The 15,000-nt window shown below is 38.4% G+C and overlaps 1 protein-coding gene across 1 annotated transcript in view; it reads right to left on the minus strand.

Annotated features, from left to right (window-relative positions):
* Positions 1-3,959: 3,959 nt before the first annotated feature.
* LOC136829555 (uncharacterized) overlaps positions 3,960-15,000 on the minus strand; it is a 183,568-nt gene continuing 172,527 nt past the window's right edge. Inside the window, exon 8 of the mRNA XM_067088396.1 lies at positions 3,960-4,123. Coding sequence (XP_066944497.1) covers positions 3,960-4,123 — 164 coding nt within the window. The remainder of the gene's footprint in view (positions 4,124-15,000) is intronic.

The following is a 15,000-nucleotide window of genomic DNA, read 5'->3' on the forward strand; positions in this document are numbered from 1 at the left end:
TGAAAACCAGAACTTTGAACAAGTACTTTCGTAGTTTATTCTACATTTTCAAGTTCACACTGAATACAAAAGAGGTTGACTGAGATTTATATACAAAACAGAAGGGGGTGCTGGGTTGCAGTGTGTTAATCAGGACAGCATGTTCTTTAAACAAAAAAGACAGGGACAAAGGATCAAGGGATAATCCAGGGTGGAGATTAACATTCTTGGTGGAAGTAGCTTCAATGAACACAGTCTCTAGCAGATTTCTTTTCCGATGGTCGTTGACCTTGTAGATTACCGTTGACTTATCCCAGTTCATCGTATGGCCTGTCTTAAGCCAATGATCCACAATGCCATTATTTGATAAGCCTCTTGAAATGGCATATTTGTGTTGGGAGCTTCTTACTTTTAGTCATTTTGATGTTTGACCAATATAAATCTTACTACATTCTTTGCAAGGAATACTGTATACAGTAGCCTACTATTTGAATTAGGCGGGCTCTTCTTAATTAGTTTATTTTTCAAAATATTATTATATTTAAATACTAAGTTAATATCAGTAGTTTTTAAAATGGGCACTGCAGGAATGAAATTAGGATGAAATGGTAAACAGAGAATATTCTTAAGTTCTTTGTTAACACTGGTTGGATTGTAATATGTCTTTTTTGCTTTATTTTTACAAAGTTCTGAAAAATATGAAGGGTAACATAATGAATCTCCTATTTTATCAATAATTTTAAACTCCTCTTCCAAAAGTTCAGGACTACAGACTCTAAGAGCTCTAAGATACATACTGGACACCATAATTTGTTTAGCATGGTTAGAGTAAAAATGAATATATGACAAATTATTCGTTGGTTTCCTATATTCTTTAAAACAAAAATTGGTGTTATTTCTAATAACTAAGACATCCAAAAATGGTATACAATTCTTTTCTTCATATTCTGTTGTGAATTTTATGGATGGTACAAGATTATTATTGTTTGCAAGAAATCGGAATATTTACATTTTCTTTTACAATACAAAAAGAATCGTCTACATATCTAGCCCAAAACACCTTAGAGAACAGATTTCTTGGAATAAGTCTAGACTCAAAGAATTCCATGTAAAAATTAGACAAAATGGCGAAAGAGGGTTCCCCACAGCCATACCAAATATTTGCTTATAAAAATTACCATTGGAAGTGAATTTACATTTTTTATACAAAGGGATACCAAATTAATAATAACATTGGTAGGTATTTCTAGAATATACAAGTCCAAATGTTGGGATAAATATTTAAGTAAGTCATCAATAGGAATTTTAGTAAATAAAGATGTCACATCAAAACTGGTTAATTTGTCAGTACTGGATAATTCAATATGGGAAAGTCTAGCACAGAAATCAACAGAGTCTTGTCAGTGGGAATTTGAAATAGTACCCAGAATAGGGATAGTAATTTAAATAGATATTTAGAAAGTTGATAAGCGATAGAACCGGTCGAACTGATAATGGGCCGAATAGGAAAATCTCTTTTATGGGTTTTGATTAATCCGTACATGTACGGTAAGGATGGGCCAATCGTTGACACTTTCTCTTTTATTGAACCAAAATCCTTGAGTATAGTTTTTATTTTAGAATTGAAACTTTTTATGACATCTGGTATTGGGTCTTTCCGTACTTTTTTGTAATTACTAGAATCAGATAATAAATTTTCCATTTTTTCAACATAGCTAATTTTACCCATTATTACAAAACAATTAGATTTGTCGGCTTTAGTAATGTGCAAACTTTTATCTTTCTTCGTTTCATGAACTGCATCTATAAACCTTTTCGGGAAATTCACTATTTTATTAGGCATTTGAAGTAAGCCGAAGAAAAGGCCCAAAACTAAATTCATTGAAGGTGATACAATTGTGCTTTTCTTTTCCAGTTTGTATATCTCTGAGATGATGTTTGTGCACGAAATGTCATCACTAATAGAATATGAATATGATAAGCCATAGCCTAAAGCACATTTAAGATTCTGGTCTAGTTCTTTGTTCGAGCAGTTTATTACACAATCGTCTTTATGTTTGTTATTCCAATCACTTATCTCGATGAGACTTTTTAATTTATGATTCAGGTGGTGAACTAGTTTGTTTTAGCTTGAATCTAAGGCTATTATAAATGTTGTTCAGTAGCACTGCTAGCCAATCCGGTGGAATCCTATTCATGAAATGATATCTATCCGTTTTCAATTTCTTGAAAATATTGAATTCGAGCCTTTCTGTATTTTCTATATGTTTCTTGAGAGAGATTACACACAATTCATTGAAAGGAGATTCACTGTCTACTCTTAATCGTCTGGGTAGTAATGACTTTTGGATAACTTGTTCTTGTGAACATTTTTGAAAGAATTTCCGTCGAAGCCGAATACCGTGTACTTTCACCAATGTCCACTGGAAGTTGAAAAGAACATCTGCCAAAAAAGGGAACAGGAGTAGGAAGTTTCTCGTGGCATCCATATCCAATGCAGCAGCACAAAGGAACGCGTGTTTGAGAATATCACTAAATCCACGTCGGAAGGTGAGTGAAAACCGGGACTTTGAACAAGTACTTTCGTAGTTTATTCTACATTTTCAAGTTCACACTGAATACAAAAGAATTTGACAGAGATTTATATACAAAAACAGAAGGTGGGGGTGGGGTTACAGTTTGTTAATCTGGGCAGCATGGTCTTTAAACAAAAAAAGACAGGGACAAAGGATCGATGGATAATCCAGGGTGGAGTTTAACATTCCCGGTGGAAGTAGCTTCAATGAACACGGTCTCTAGGAGATCGGAAAAGAAATCCGTTAGAAACTGTGTTCGTGCTGCATTGGATATGGATGCCACGAGAAACTTCCTACTCCTGTTCCCTTTTCTGGCAGATGTTCTTTTCAACTTCCAGCGGAAATTGGTGAAAGTACACAGTATTTGGCTTTGACGGAAATTCCTTCAAAATTGTTTACAAGAACAAGTTATCCCAAAGTCAATACTACCCAGACGATTACGAGTAGACAGTGAATCTCCTTTCAATGAATTGTGTAATCTCTCTCAAGAAACATATAGAAAAGACAGGAAGGCTCGAATTCAATATTTTCAAGAAATTGAGAACGGACAGATTTCATTTCATGCATAGGATTCCCCCGGATTGGATAACAGTGCGTAGACCGTCTCATAAATGCAACAGAAAGTCTTCTGGCTAACACATTTGGTTTAGGCGCATATCTACAGATTGTCTAAACCCTTGCTAAATGAAATGTTTTTATATTTGGAATAAAACATGAAAATTACACTTCATATCCTTTATCTCTGCATGCTTCAATGTTATGTAATGAACTTACAACGCCCATACAAATTTCAGAGTGATATTTATCACTTCCCATTAATAATGCAAGGAGCTCCCCGTCTATTCTACAAACTCCCATTGTATACACACACACACACACACACACACACACATATATATATATATATATATATATATATATATATATATATATATACCGTATATATATAGAAATAATCAACACACGATCACGTGTGGAACAGAAATAAATTTCTGACTCACATCAGGATTGAACCCAGGTCTTTCAATTGAAAGACAAGGCCGCTGCCAACTAAGCCACACAATTGAAAGACCTGGTTTCGATTCCGATGTGAGTCAGAATTTACATATATATATATATATATATATATATATATATATATATATATATATATATATATATATATATATATATATATATATTACATGTGCAAATACAAATGTACATGTATATGTGTGTATATACTGTGTATATATATATATATATATATATATATATATATATATATATATATATATATATATATATATATATATATATATATATATATATATGTGTGTGTGTGTGTGTGTGTGTGTGTCTTGACGTTAATGATAATGACAAAGATAATTAAGAGTATCCAATCGGAACAGTGATTTTACCTGACTAAGCAATGAGCAGCCGTAAGAACCCAGGTATCGGAGATGATGGAACCCCGCAAAACGGGCTAGTTTCGTTATTCCTGAACAGAGCGACTTGCCATGGGTACTCATTTGGTTCTACTTGATTTCCTCCCACGATACGTAGAGCACTGTTCGTACGCCCACATTCTGTTAATAAAAATTTAATGCAGCAAAATTAAATAAAATCCAGCTTACATTGTGTGTACGTCTTCGTGTGTTTATTGCTGTGTATGAGAGAGAGACAGAGAGAGAGATTTATAGAAACTCTGTATATTTTAATTAACTTATTGAAGGATATTCCTATCATTTGAATTTGTGTGCCTCATCAATAAAAGCTGACCAAAGTTTATGTCGTATCTAAAACTTTCAATCATCCTTCGGAATACACTGATATGAATTCAGCAGATGGCCGAACTCTTAGTAGACTTTTACTGAATACGTTTAATATGAAACAATCACACTTCTTTTACACATACACACGTTCGCATGTGTGCACATGCACCTACCCACTCATCCACCGGCACACATTTTATTTTATATATATTGTAACAAATGTATGCTGCTCTCGTCTCTATGTACTCTTGCAGTAAGGACAAAAGTCCTATCCACTAAGGTGTGGGGGGAACCCCACAATCTAGGACATTGAGAGCGAAGTGGTATTGGGGATCGAAATTTGAGGGAAGGGTCAGGTCAGATAAAAGGCATTAAATTAGTCATGGGGTTAATACACATGCTAGTAGTCACTTTAGATATCCTTGTCCCAAGAACTACATTCCTGTGGTTTCCTTTCTGCTGGTCTTAATTGTCTTTTCAGGAATGCTGGCACACCTTTCTTAACCCTCGCCACTTCCGGGCCCTGAAGGCCCATAGATGAACAACAAACCGGGCGAAGGCCGGAGAGCAGAGCAGTTCCCACTCAGTTCCCATCCAGGCATTAGGTTTGCCTACTACGTCCCGAAGTCTGGGCCGTATTCTGCGTCCTGACACAATGCTGTACTGTAATTAGGGTCAGAAGAGACCCAGGCTACAAGTCGCCCCCAGCATGGTTAATTTGAAGACCCGTTGGAGCAATTAAATGTTTTGAAAATTGTGCACATTGCAATTCTTGAGTGGCTGGTAAGTCTGAGATTAGCAATTAAATGCCAGTTTCTGTTCCTCTCACTAAGTCTCTCATTTCCTTTTCAAGATTTCATCTCCCAAAATAAAATCCCTTGTTATAAACTAGCATTTGTGTTCCCCATATGAATTAAATTTATTGATGAAATAATTCTTTGCTCATTGACATAGAGTAAATCAGCCCTCCATTGTGATAGGTTATTGCAAGTGAGAGAATCTTTTATATACGAGTTCTTATCTGGGAAATCTATTTCCAGAGACATGTCATCTGTTCAACCTCACATCCCTGCCATCCATCTTGTTTGGAAGAATTTCTGCCTTATTGCGGCAGGCTATTCAATGTGCAACATTCCAGAAATTAATAATTGCAAAGGAGTCCTTAGAGGGGACCCAGATTCCGTTGTGTTACCGGCTGTAGCAGTAATGTATTTATTGTAAACAGCATCAGTATTTTGAGGTGCTGCTAATTCTACCAGTAACTTTCTTTATTGAGAGCTAAATCAGTATTCTTTGATTAAATATCTTATGCTGTGTTCAATAAAGTAATATTTTTGTACTGATCACAGTTTTCAGTTGGCGACCTACCATTTTTATTATATTTTATTTTGTACATTTCACGTATTAATTGCAATTTACACACGTCCACGGTGAGTGCAATTCAAGGCTCATCCTATTAATTAATTAATTAATGTAATTAATCATGGACAAACGTATATATATTGTCACGATGCGTATCAAGTACCTGGTTATTACACAACTAATTTAAAAATTCAAAAATATATCTCACTTCAGCCAGATACCTGAACTCTCATAACATTAATTATTACGACTGAGTACTCTAAAGGTAACAGTGATCCCTTAAGAAAAAACTTATTTATTACTTGAAAAATCAAACTAAGTTTATCAGAATATGTGTGAGGTATCAAAAATTAAACTAGAAATATTCTAGAGTAAAAATCACTCCATTAAACAACTCTAACTGTTTCCCTGGTCTTAATTCACTTTAGCAAAACTAAAAGAACAAAACATGTTTATCACTTTGCCTTATGCACACACAATCAATCCTATTCACTGGTGATCAATAAATGAAACACTGTTTTTCTAAAAATGTTAAATACAAAAATTCATTTTCAAATTCAAAGTTTATAACTAGAATTCACAATCTGAAAAATTTATTATTACTTGAAAATAACACAACACTTAATTAATTCTTGCAATAAGTTATGAAACAAAACTAACTCACAAAAACTTTATCAGAAATTTAAATTAATCAAGCAAAATTTAAACTATCAAGAATTACTCAAGATTTGAAAAGAAAACCTTAATGAATGAAATATTAAATCAAGTAGGCTATGTAATGTTAAATTACCAAGAAATATTTAAAGTACTAAGTAAATAAATGTTACATTACAAACATAAAAAAATGTGAAAATATGAAGAGATTGCAAACAGAAAAACACATAAAAATACATATAAGACTTATCAATAACAATTTCACTCAGGCACAATTTCCATACTTATCATACCATAGTATTAATAAGTAAAATTCACGTTACCTTACACAAACTTGCGGAAACCTATGTAAAATCACTTTCTGCAGCTGCGTTACCACAAAACACACTTTTTTACCGGCCGCCATTACAAATTGAATAACTTTACTAAATTCAGATCTCAAAAGTTAATGCTAATACGTGACCACAAAACACTACGTTAAAAGTAATCTCTTTCTAAGAACGAGAGAGAGAGAGGGAACCAAACTAACTGGTCTCAGAAATCAGAATGAAACAGATTTTAGAATTCCAGCAACACGTGAAACAATTACATGATGTCATTAAAGCATTTTGGGTGCGAGATACCAAAAGGGAAGTTTTAGAAGCAGGGAGCTGACGTCATTAAAGCATTTTGGGTGCGAGATACAATGGAGAAATTTCTAGAACGAAAGTTATGTCCTCCCAGCAAAACGTTTTGAATGCAATCTTACAAAACTGATCAAGACACGTATTTTTTCTCTCAAAGTGGCGTACGTGACTCGAACAATGCATGTAACAACATGAAATCACTCGTCTTGAGCTCATATGGGACGAATCGGAATTTGTTATCCCAACCTGTCATCACATCAACCCGAAACAAAGCGTTCTCTCTTATCTCCACTGAAGACAATTGAAATGAAACAAGTCTTTGCTGGACACACACGTGTTCATATACTACGCTTTTATCAAGAAAGATATTATTCTAAACTACGTTACTATTAAAATTGTATTATCAATTCTAAATTATGCTATTAAGTTATTTAATCATTAGTTCTTTTGAGATCTGATGCCAAACTAAATATGATACTTCAACAATCATTATCATTATACATAACACATGAAAAAAAGTAAATATGTCAAAATTATAGGAGGATATATGCATTACAAGGCAACATCATGAAAATATATATATATATATATATATATATATATATATATATATATATATATATATATATATATATATATATATATATATATATATATATATATATATATATATATATATATATATATATATATATATATATATATATATATATATATATATATATATATATATATATATATATATTTTTTTATAGCTCTCCAAGCATCCCAGCCACCAAAATGCTTAATTTAATGCTGGAAAATACAACAGTGCATTTTGGCACTGCCTGACAAGAAGGGTGAAAGGAAAATTGGCCCCTTCCTTAATCTGTTAATTGCACTCTGTATATCCCTTTCAACTTTCTCTTCTTGAACATGTGACGCTGTGGGAAACTTTTGTTTACACAGACACGAGGTTGTGAAGAGACAGAATAGAGCTGGCGACACAGTTTGAGAGAGTGAACACCTGGACCTTGAGTCATAAATGATGCTCATGCACAGGGAAGTGACACTGACCCCATCTACCCGTGGGTAATCTCCTGACCCCTGACCAATGGCATATAAGGGCCTCACTAAAGGAACAAGCGAGAGAGACACTGCTGGACGCAAGCGAGACACATGTCCCCCTTCCATTCCCACCTCCTTCAGAGAGCCATGCCCTACCATGTGGTCCGATCTTGTAGGGACCCTTAGTATTCTTACCAGTGAAGCCCTTAGGCCTCCGCCACCACTATTACCCTCGCTGAAGCCACCTCTTCTACAAAGTAAAGTGATCTGTTACAAAGGTTCTTTCAGTCAGTCACACTGTTTCAATTCTCGTACTAAACTTCCTATTTCCATTTCTAAGTGCCAGTATTTCCATATCAACCTTGCCTTGTTTAAATAATTACATAAAATCGTGTGTTCAAGGCTTCTTTGGTACCCTCTGTGCTTGCCTTGTCCTATGCATATTTTACTGCATCCTTACTAGCTTTTAATTTGTGAATCTCTCCATTTACAGAGGGTTTGTTAACTGTGGAAATCTCTCTTGACTTTTCCTTGCATCAGCATCGTCACACCGACAGATATACCTTCAAGTTTTCCCAGTTATAATTAACCTCTCAGGCCTTGCCTGCCTGAGTAGTCCATTTCATCTTCTGATAGTTCATTTCATTTAAATACACGTAATTTTAAACTCACCCTAACGTGTTTACTTACAAATACCTTGTGAGTAGAGCCCTCAGCTTAGGTAAATTCCCCCTTTCCTTGTGTTTACGATTTCCTGAATCAACAATGGTCAGATTTTATACAAAAATAGAGGTAAGTAACGAAATCATTCATTTAGAGTCTATAACTGGCTCATGATAAGCATTTCCCCAGTTTAAATCGTAAAAATGACGACTGTTTGCCTTAGATCTCGCAATCAGCATGTTGCAGATTGAATCCTTGACCCCTTGCAACTTGTCGTATCAGCGACCAGTGAAGCTGGGCTGGGTGCGAGACAAAGAAATGAACCTTTTTGCGTAAATTCTACATGTGCATAGTCAAGGAGTTCCACACAGTGAGTATTTTTATTTTATGTTAGGATAGTAAGTGAAATTGTGACTGAAAATAGAAATAGGGAAATGTTAGGCACGTGCATGTAATCCAGTCATTGAGAAGAGAGAAAGGATCCGTTACACAAGATTTGATAGCCCCTGCATGAGGGCTTGCATGTTTTTCACAAAGGTAAGATAGGGAATTATGAAGCGTTGAAAAAAAAAGGAATTAGTGTGTGTATTTCCTCCTTGTGTTGTCCAGACAATGTGTCGTCTTGGAACAGCTAGGCACATGTTTTAGATCCCACGCGGGTCAATCAGCAAATTTCCGTATCGCTGGAATTCAGAGAGTTAATCTCTCTCTCTCTCTCTCTCATAGAGGTTAGGAATCCGTTAGGCAAATTCCTCATTGCAGAGTAAAATCTCGGAAAGCGTAAAATTTGTTCGCTTCATATTTTCATTTGTACACATTCCATCGTACAGCACCGCACATGATAAATTCTGTTTCATTTCAAAGCATTTCCATTCAATAACTGCCTGCTATTTCATTCATAAGCATAAGGAACCTTTTTTTTGGTTATTTGTGGTTATCTTTTGTTTTCCTTAAAGTCCGTTGTGACCACGTGGTCTTCGCGTCGTTCCCAGGGTAATTTTGGGTAAGCCTAAGAGAAACTTTATCTTTGGGTTCCCCTAAATAATCCATAAGCGGGATATATTTGTATAAGTGGTGTTGGTCTCGGAAAATTCCCACGCTGGTCACTGCCCTTTATTACTAGGTGTGTACCAGACGACCTTGACAGGGGCGTCATTTCAGATTTTTGTTTGGGGGGGCAAAGATGGTATGGCGAGCGAAGCGAGCCTAACCAGATGGGGTTTTTTTGATTTTGAGCTATTTTATGTGACTTTTGAAGCCACATAAGCACGGTATTTCAGCAAAATAGGCAGACAAACAAACATTGTGTGTGATAGAGAAATATAGATAGATAGATGGATAGATAGATAGACAGACAGACGGATAGATAGATATAACTTAATGTGGTGACATATTTGAATTTCGGTAGGAATGATGGAAAACCCGCTGCTGTTTCGTTTCTTCTTGGGGCTAGGGGTGTGAGGGGGGCAAGTTGAGGCTTGGGGGGGCAACTTGAGTCTTGGGGGCAGTTGCGCCTCACCCCCTCCAGCCCCCCCAAATGACGCCCCTGGACCTTGAGCTGTCAGTTACTGTGCAAACCCAAGTAGTTACTACCCTGTTCAGGCACGTGCGAGGAAGGCTAAAAATAGTGAAAGGCAAATTCGTACGCACATGACTTAGGCAAACAACACCCGTGCACAATAGAATTACGTTTTGTGCTTGTATTAGGGTTGGAGGAAAAGGCTCTTATTAGGGGTTGGCAAAATACGCACATTTATCACTGTAACTTGCAAATAATATCATTTTAACTTATCCGTCTCTTGACGATGAACTTACCCCTCCTATAAAAATAAATAGAAGTGTACTTCTCAAAGCGGCTGGTTTCTAAACCACCAATTTGCATCAGTAAGTAAACCTTACCCCTGCTCTCTGCCAGTATCCCAGTGTCTCTCCAAGCATTATATTTTTTTTAGGTTTACGCTGCATCCTCTTATTTTTCTATTTTATTGTTGGGGTTGTTATTCTACAGTAAGTGCCACAACGTTCACTGAGTTCCAGAACCTAACCCATATTGGGACTCCCCTAAAAGGAAATTTTTTTTCTTATCACAAGAAAAACCAAATTCTCGGGAACGGGCAAATGCTCCCTGAACCAAACCCTAAGATTTATGCGATAGCCGGCCAAGTCCGTGCATGAATCTGAAGCCGTGTCCTACGAGACAAAATGAAAAAATCAGCTCCCTGCTAACAAACCCACGCCCTACGAGGCAAAACCAATACAGGAAAATTCTCGGGAATGGGCAAACACTCCCTGAACCAGGTCTTAAGATTCACATATAGTTGGCCAAGTCTGTGCGTGAACCCGAAAACATGTCCTACAAGACAAGAATAACAAGTCAGTTCCCTGCGAACAAATCACGTCCTACGAGGCAAACCAAAAAACCCAACATTCACGCAATAGCCAGCCGAGTCTGTGTGTGAAATAGAATACAATTTATGTCTTTTGAGACATATTAAAATTAGTTCACCAAGAACAAACTAAGTCTTATTCAGACATATTGAAACCAGTTCATCACAGACAAACTTGGGTCTTTTAAGACACCTTGAAATTTGAGTCTTTTCAGACATATTGGTTTTCTAAAGGGAGGACTTCAAGTTCTATATGTCCGCTGGAAAGGACATGGGACTGTCAGGACAAGCCCTGAGGGACTGGGTCCAAGAGAAAGTAGATGATGCCAAGGCGGAAAGAGAGGCAGAATGGCAGGAGTGGGAGAAAGAAAGAAGGGAAAGGAAGGAAGAACAGGAGAGAAAGGAGAAGAAGGAAGAGCAAGACAGGGTAGATAAACTCACAAAGGAAGAACAAAAGATAAAGGAGAGGAAGGAAGAACAACAGAGAAAGGAGAAGAAGGAAGAACAAGAGAGAAAGGAGAAGAAGGAAGAAGAAAGAAAGGAGAAGAAGGAAGAGCAAGATAGACTGGATAGACCAATAACGAAAGGTTAGGCTTGAAAGGGAGGAAAAGCAGGAGGCCCATGAGCTCCAGATGGCCTAAATTGGCACTACCAGCTCTGCTCCAGCCCCTGACCCATCCACCTCACTCAGGCTCATACCTTTATGCCCAAGTGGACCGAGGCCAAGCCCGAGGTTTGGCTCGATCGGGCAGAAAGGGTCCTTACCGCCTACACACTCGCTCCTGCCGAAGTCTCCCTACTCTTGAGAAAATTCCTTGGAGGAAAGGGCTAATTGCTTTCAACGCCCTCCCTGAGGCGAATCAAGGGAAATGGGTGGAAGTGCGCCAGGCAATCACAAAGGCGTATGAGATCACCCCCGAATGCCGGAGACGACGCTGGAGAGGCCAGATAATGGAAGCAGGACAGACCTGGTCTGATTGGGCATATCAGTCAGATAGGGACCTCTCTAAATGGCTAGCGTCCCTGGGAGCCTCCACCACTGAGGACATCCTTGAGCGGTTCAAGATTGAAAACTTTTTATATTATGCCCCTTCTGCCCTAGCCACCTATGTATGTGACAAAGCGCCCACGACTCTAGCAGAGCGCTGCCGCCTTGCCAACACGTGGGACACTCATCACACCAATGCAAGCTCATTGGGACGTAAAATATGCCCTGCTTCTTTCACCTCCGGTATGCCTCCACCGAAGAATAGGCACTTGCAGAAACCCATTGTAGTGGGTTCTGTAAGAGAGCCAGGCATTCCACTGAGCAGTGCCGAAATAATCCCCAGGCGCCGCCCGCTGCACCTTTCAAACCCTCTCTCGGGAATCCACCAACTAACAAGCCTGCACCCTCCTCAGGGGCAGTGCCACAAAGAGATTCAGCCAGAGCTATTCCACGGCTTTCAAAGTTTATGGCCACTCTCCCACATGGGCAAAATGCCCTAATAATAAATCAAGTACTCCTGCCATCACCTTGGCAGTTACAAATCCAAGGTCCTTAGGCCCTCCAGGTGAGGGTCCCATATATGTGGCACCTCCTCGAGGTAGCTACCCCGCACGCCAGGTCGAGGCATTTGATGATTCTGGTGCTCAGATTTCCCTCATAAGGAAAGACAAAGTTCCCTATGGGGTTACCATTAACCAAAAATTCGTCACAATTGGGGGTATCAAATCAATCAATTTAAATTGATACTCCCTACTGTTCAGTTGAGAGTCACAAGACCTTATAGATCCAAAATCTGCAACCTTGCAGTAGCAAGCTATATTCCTGGAGGTTATGACGTCCTCCTGGGACAGGACTTCAATTCCCCATCTAAGTTACAGAAATCCAGGGGTCCAAATCCCCCAAAACATTCATTAGGCACAAGTAAGCCTCAAACGCCTGCATTCATTCCACTACCAGTGCCACCTGAGTACGATGTGCTGTGGCCCTGTCCATCAAAATTGATTCTAGATCCCATTCCGGTGCCCGGCCCCACCCCAGTGCCAGGGTCCAAATAGATTTCCTTCCCGGAGTTCCTAAACTTGATTCACAATCTCTGCCAGTGCCACTTGCATGCACTGAGCAGAGACAAGCCCCATTCGTCCAGAACGACAAGCAAATTCCAAATTAAATATTAGTGCCTGACCCTGCCTTAGTGTCAGCGCCAGAGCATGCCCCCGATCTCCATCCAAGAGATCCCAATCAGGATACCCTCTCTTCTCCCGGCCTGCCTCTGCTACCACCACCGGTAAGAGAGATGGATTCTTGTGACCTGTGAGCCTATCACGCCCACTGTCACCTCTTCCTCTCTTTCCCGGTCCCCAGCAGACACGACCATGAGTAAGGATTCTGCCATGCCTCAAATGGCTGATGAACTCACAGAACTGCGGCGACTTGAGATAGAGCCTGAAATGAATTCCCCTGCCTTGGCCGCCAAAGAAGCCGACACAAGTGGCACTCCAATGTCCTCCTCGGACTAGGTTCGACCGATTCCCCTACCAAGGAGAACCATCAACCTAAAGAGATCTGCGGCAGAAATCACGGGCATAGGTAATGTCAGGTAGCTTAAAGAGAGCCTCTGAGCCCTCCTGGCACCAGTGCAAATTTGGCAGTGCCACCATTTTATCCTACGAGGACCTTGGCATCTCTATCCAGAAGAGGGTGTCAGGTTTCCTCTCCTATTTATTTTCCTTATAACACTGTAATTTATTCTTTTCCTTTAACATTTTTCCTTTCATTATTTTGTTCAATTAATCATATTATTTTTATGCCTCACAATTGACAGACATCCCAATTTTGTAAGTCCTACAGCTTCCCACTGAAGCCCCTTGGGCAAAACAATAAACCTAAGCCATTTTCATAGGCTAAGGAGTATAATTTCGGTATATTAAACATCATTTTTCTTTAACAATATAATTTGCCTTCTTTGTTATTCCCTTGCAATTTAAGTCCCGAGTCTGTGACTTGGAAAGACCATGTATTTTACATATTTGTCTGTCCTTCATTGCACTTAGCTTTGTGCTCATAAGCACCATTGACTTCAGTGCCACGTCTGGTGCTGTGCTGTCAACTTAAGTAACATGGAGACACCTAACGAAGATCACATATACTTCATTGTAATGCCTCTTCAAGGCAAACTAACTGCATGCCTTTGACTGTAACAACTAATAAAAGTAAGTGCATGATTATTTTAAGACTTACATTAAAGAAATCCCTTACAGTTATTGTGTTTAATATTTACAGCCACTTCCTTATATTTGTAACTGTTCCAAATAACAGTAACTTATGATTCATTACCTTTTAATACTTACGATAATTTACTCATATTTCTTTTGATATTTACTTAAGGAGGCCAATTAAAGTTAGTGTATTTTAATATTTGCAGTAACTTTCTTATAGTTGTAAATGTACCTGTTTTAAAGTAACAGTAATCTAAGGTTAAAACCTTTATTTTTTTTCTTACTCTGTGATTAACGTAAAATATTGAATTTTTTATCAAGTAAATTTTCAAATATCTCATATGACGCAGAGAGATTTAGGTTACTAAATATACATGAGAAAATTAGAGTAATATAAAGCATTTGTCTGCTGAATCCTTGGTTTGATAGACATTCGTACCCGACTGAAAGTGCGAGACATCAACTTGGGCGGGGAGTTGTTATATCTCCCCAAGCATCTGTTTACACAGACACGAGGTTGTGAAGAGGCTAAGCCTGGCTAGAGGCAGAATAGAGCCGGCGACGCGGATTAAGAGAATGAACACCTGGCCCTTGAGTCATAAATGATGCCCGCGCATAGGGAAATGACACCGACCCCATCTACCTGTGGGTAATCTCCTGACCCCTAACTGAAGGCATATAAGGGCTTCACCGAAGGAAAAAGCAAGAGACACATTGCTGGACGCGAGCGAGACACATCTCCCCCTTC

Source organism: Macrobrachium rosenbergii, chromosome 44 (genome assembly GCF_040412425.1).
Source record: "Macrobrachium rosenbergii isolate ZJJX-2024 chromosome 44, ASM4041242v1, whole genome shotgun sequence".
NCBI lineage: Eukaryota > Metazoa > Arthropoda > Malacostraca > Decapoda > Palaemonidae > Macrobrachium > Macrobrachium rosenbergii.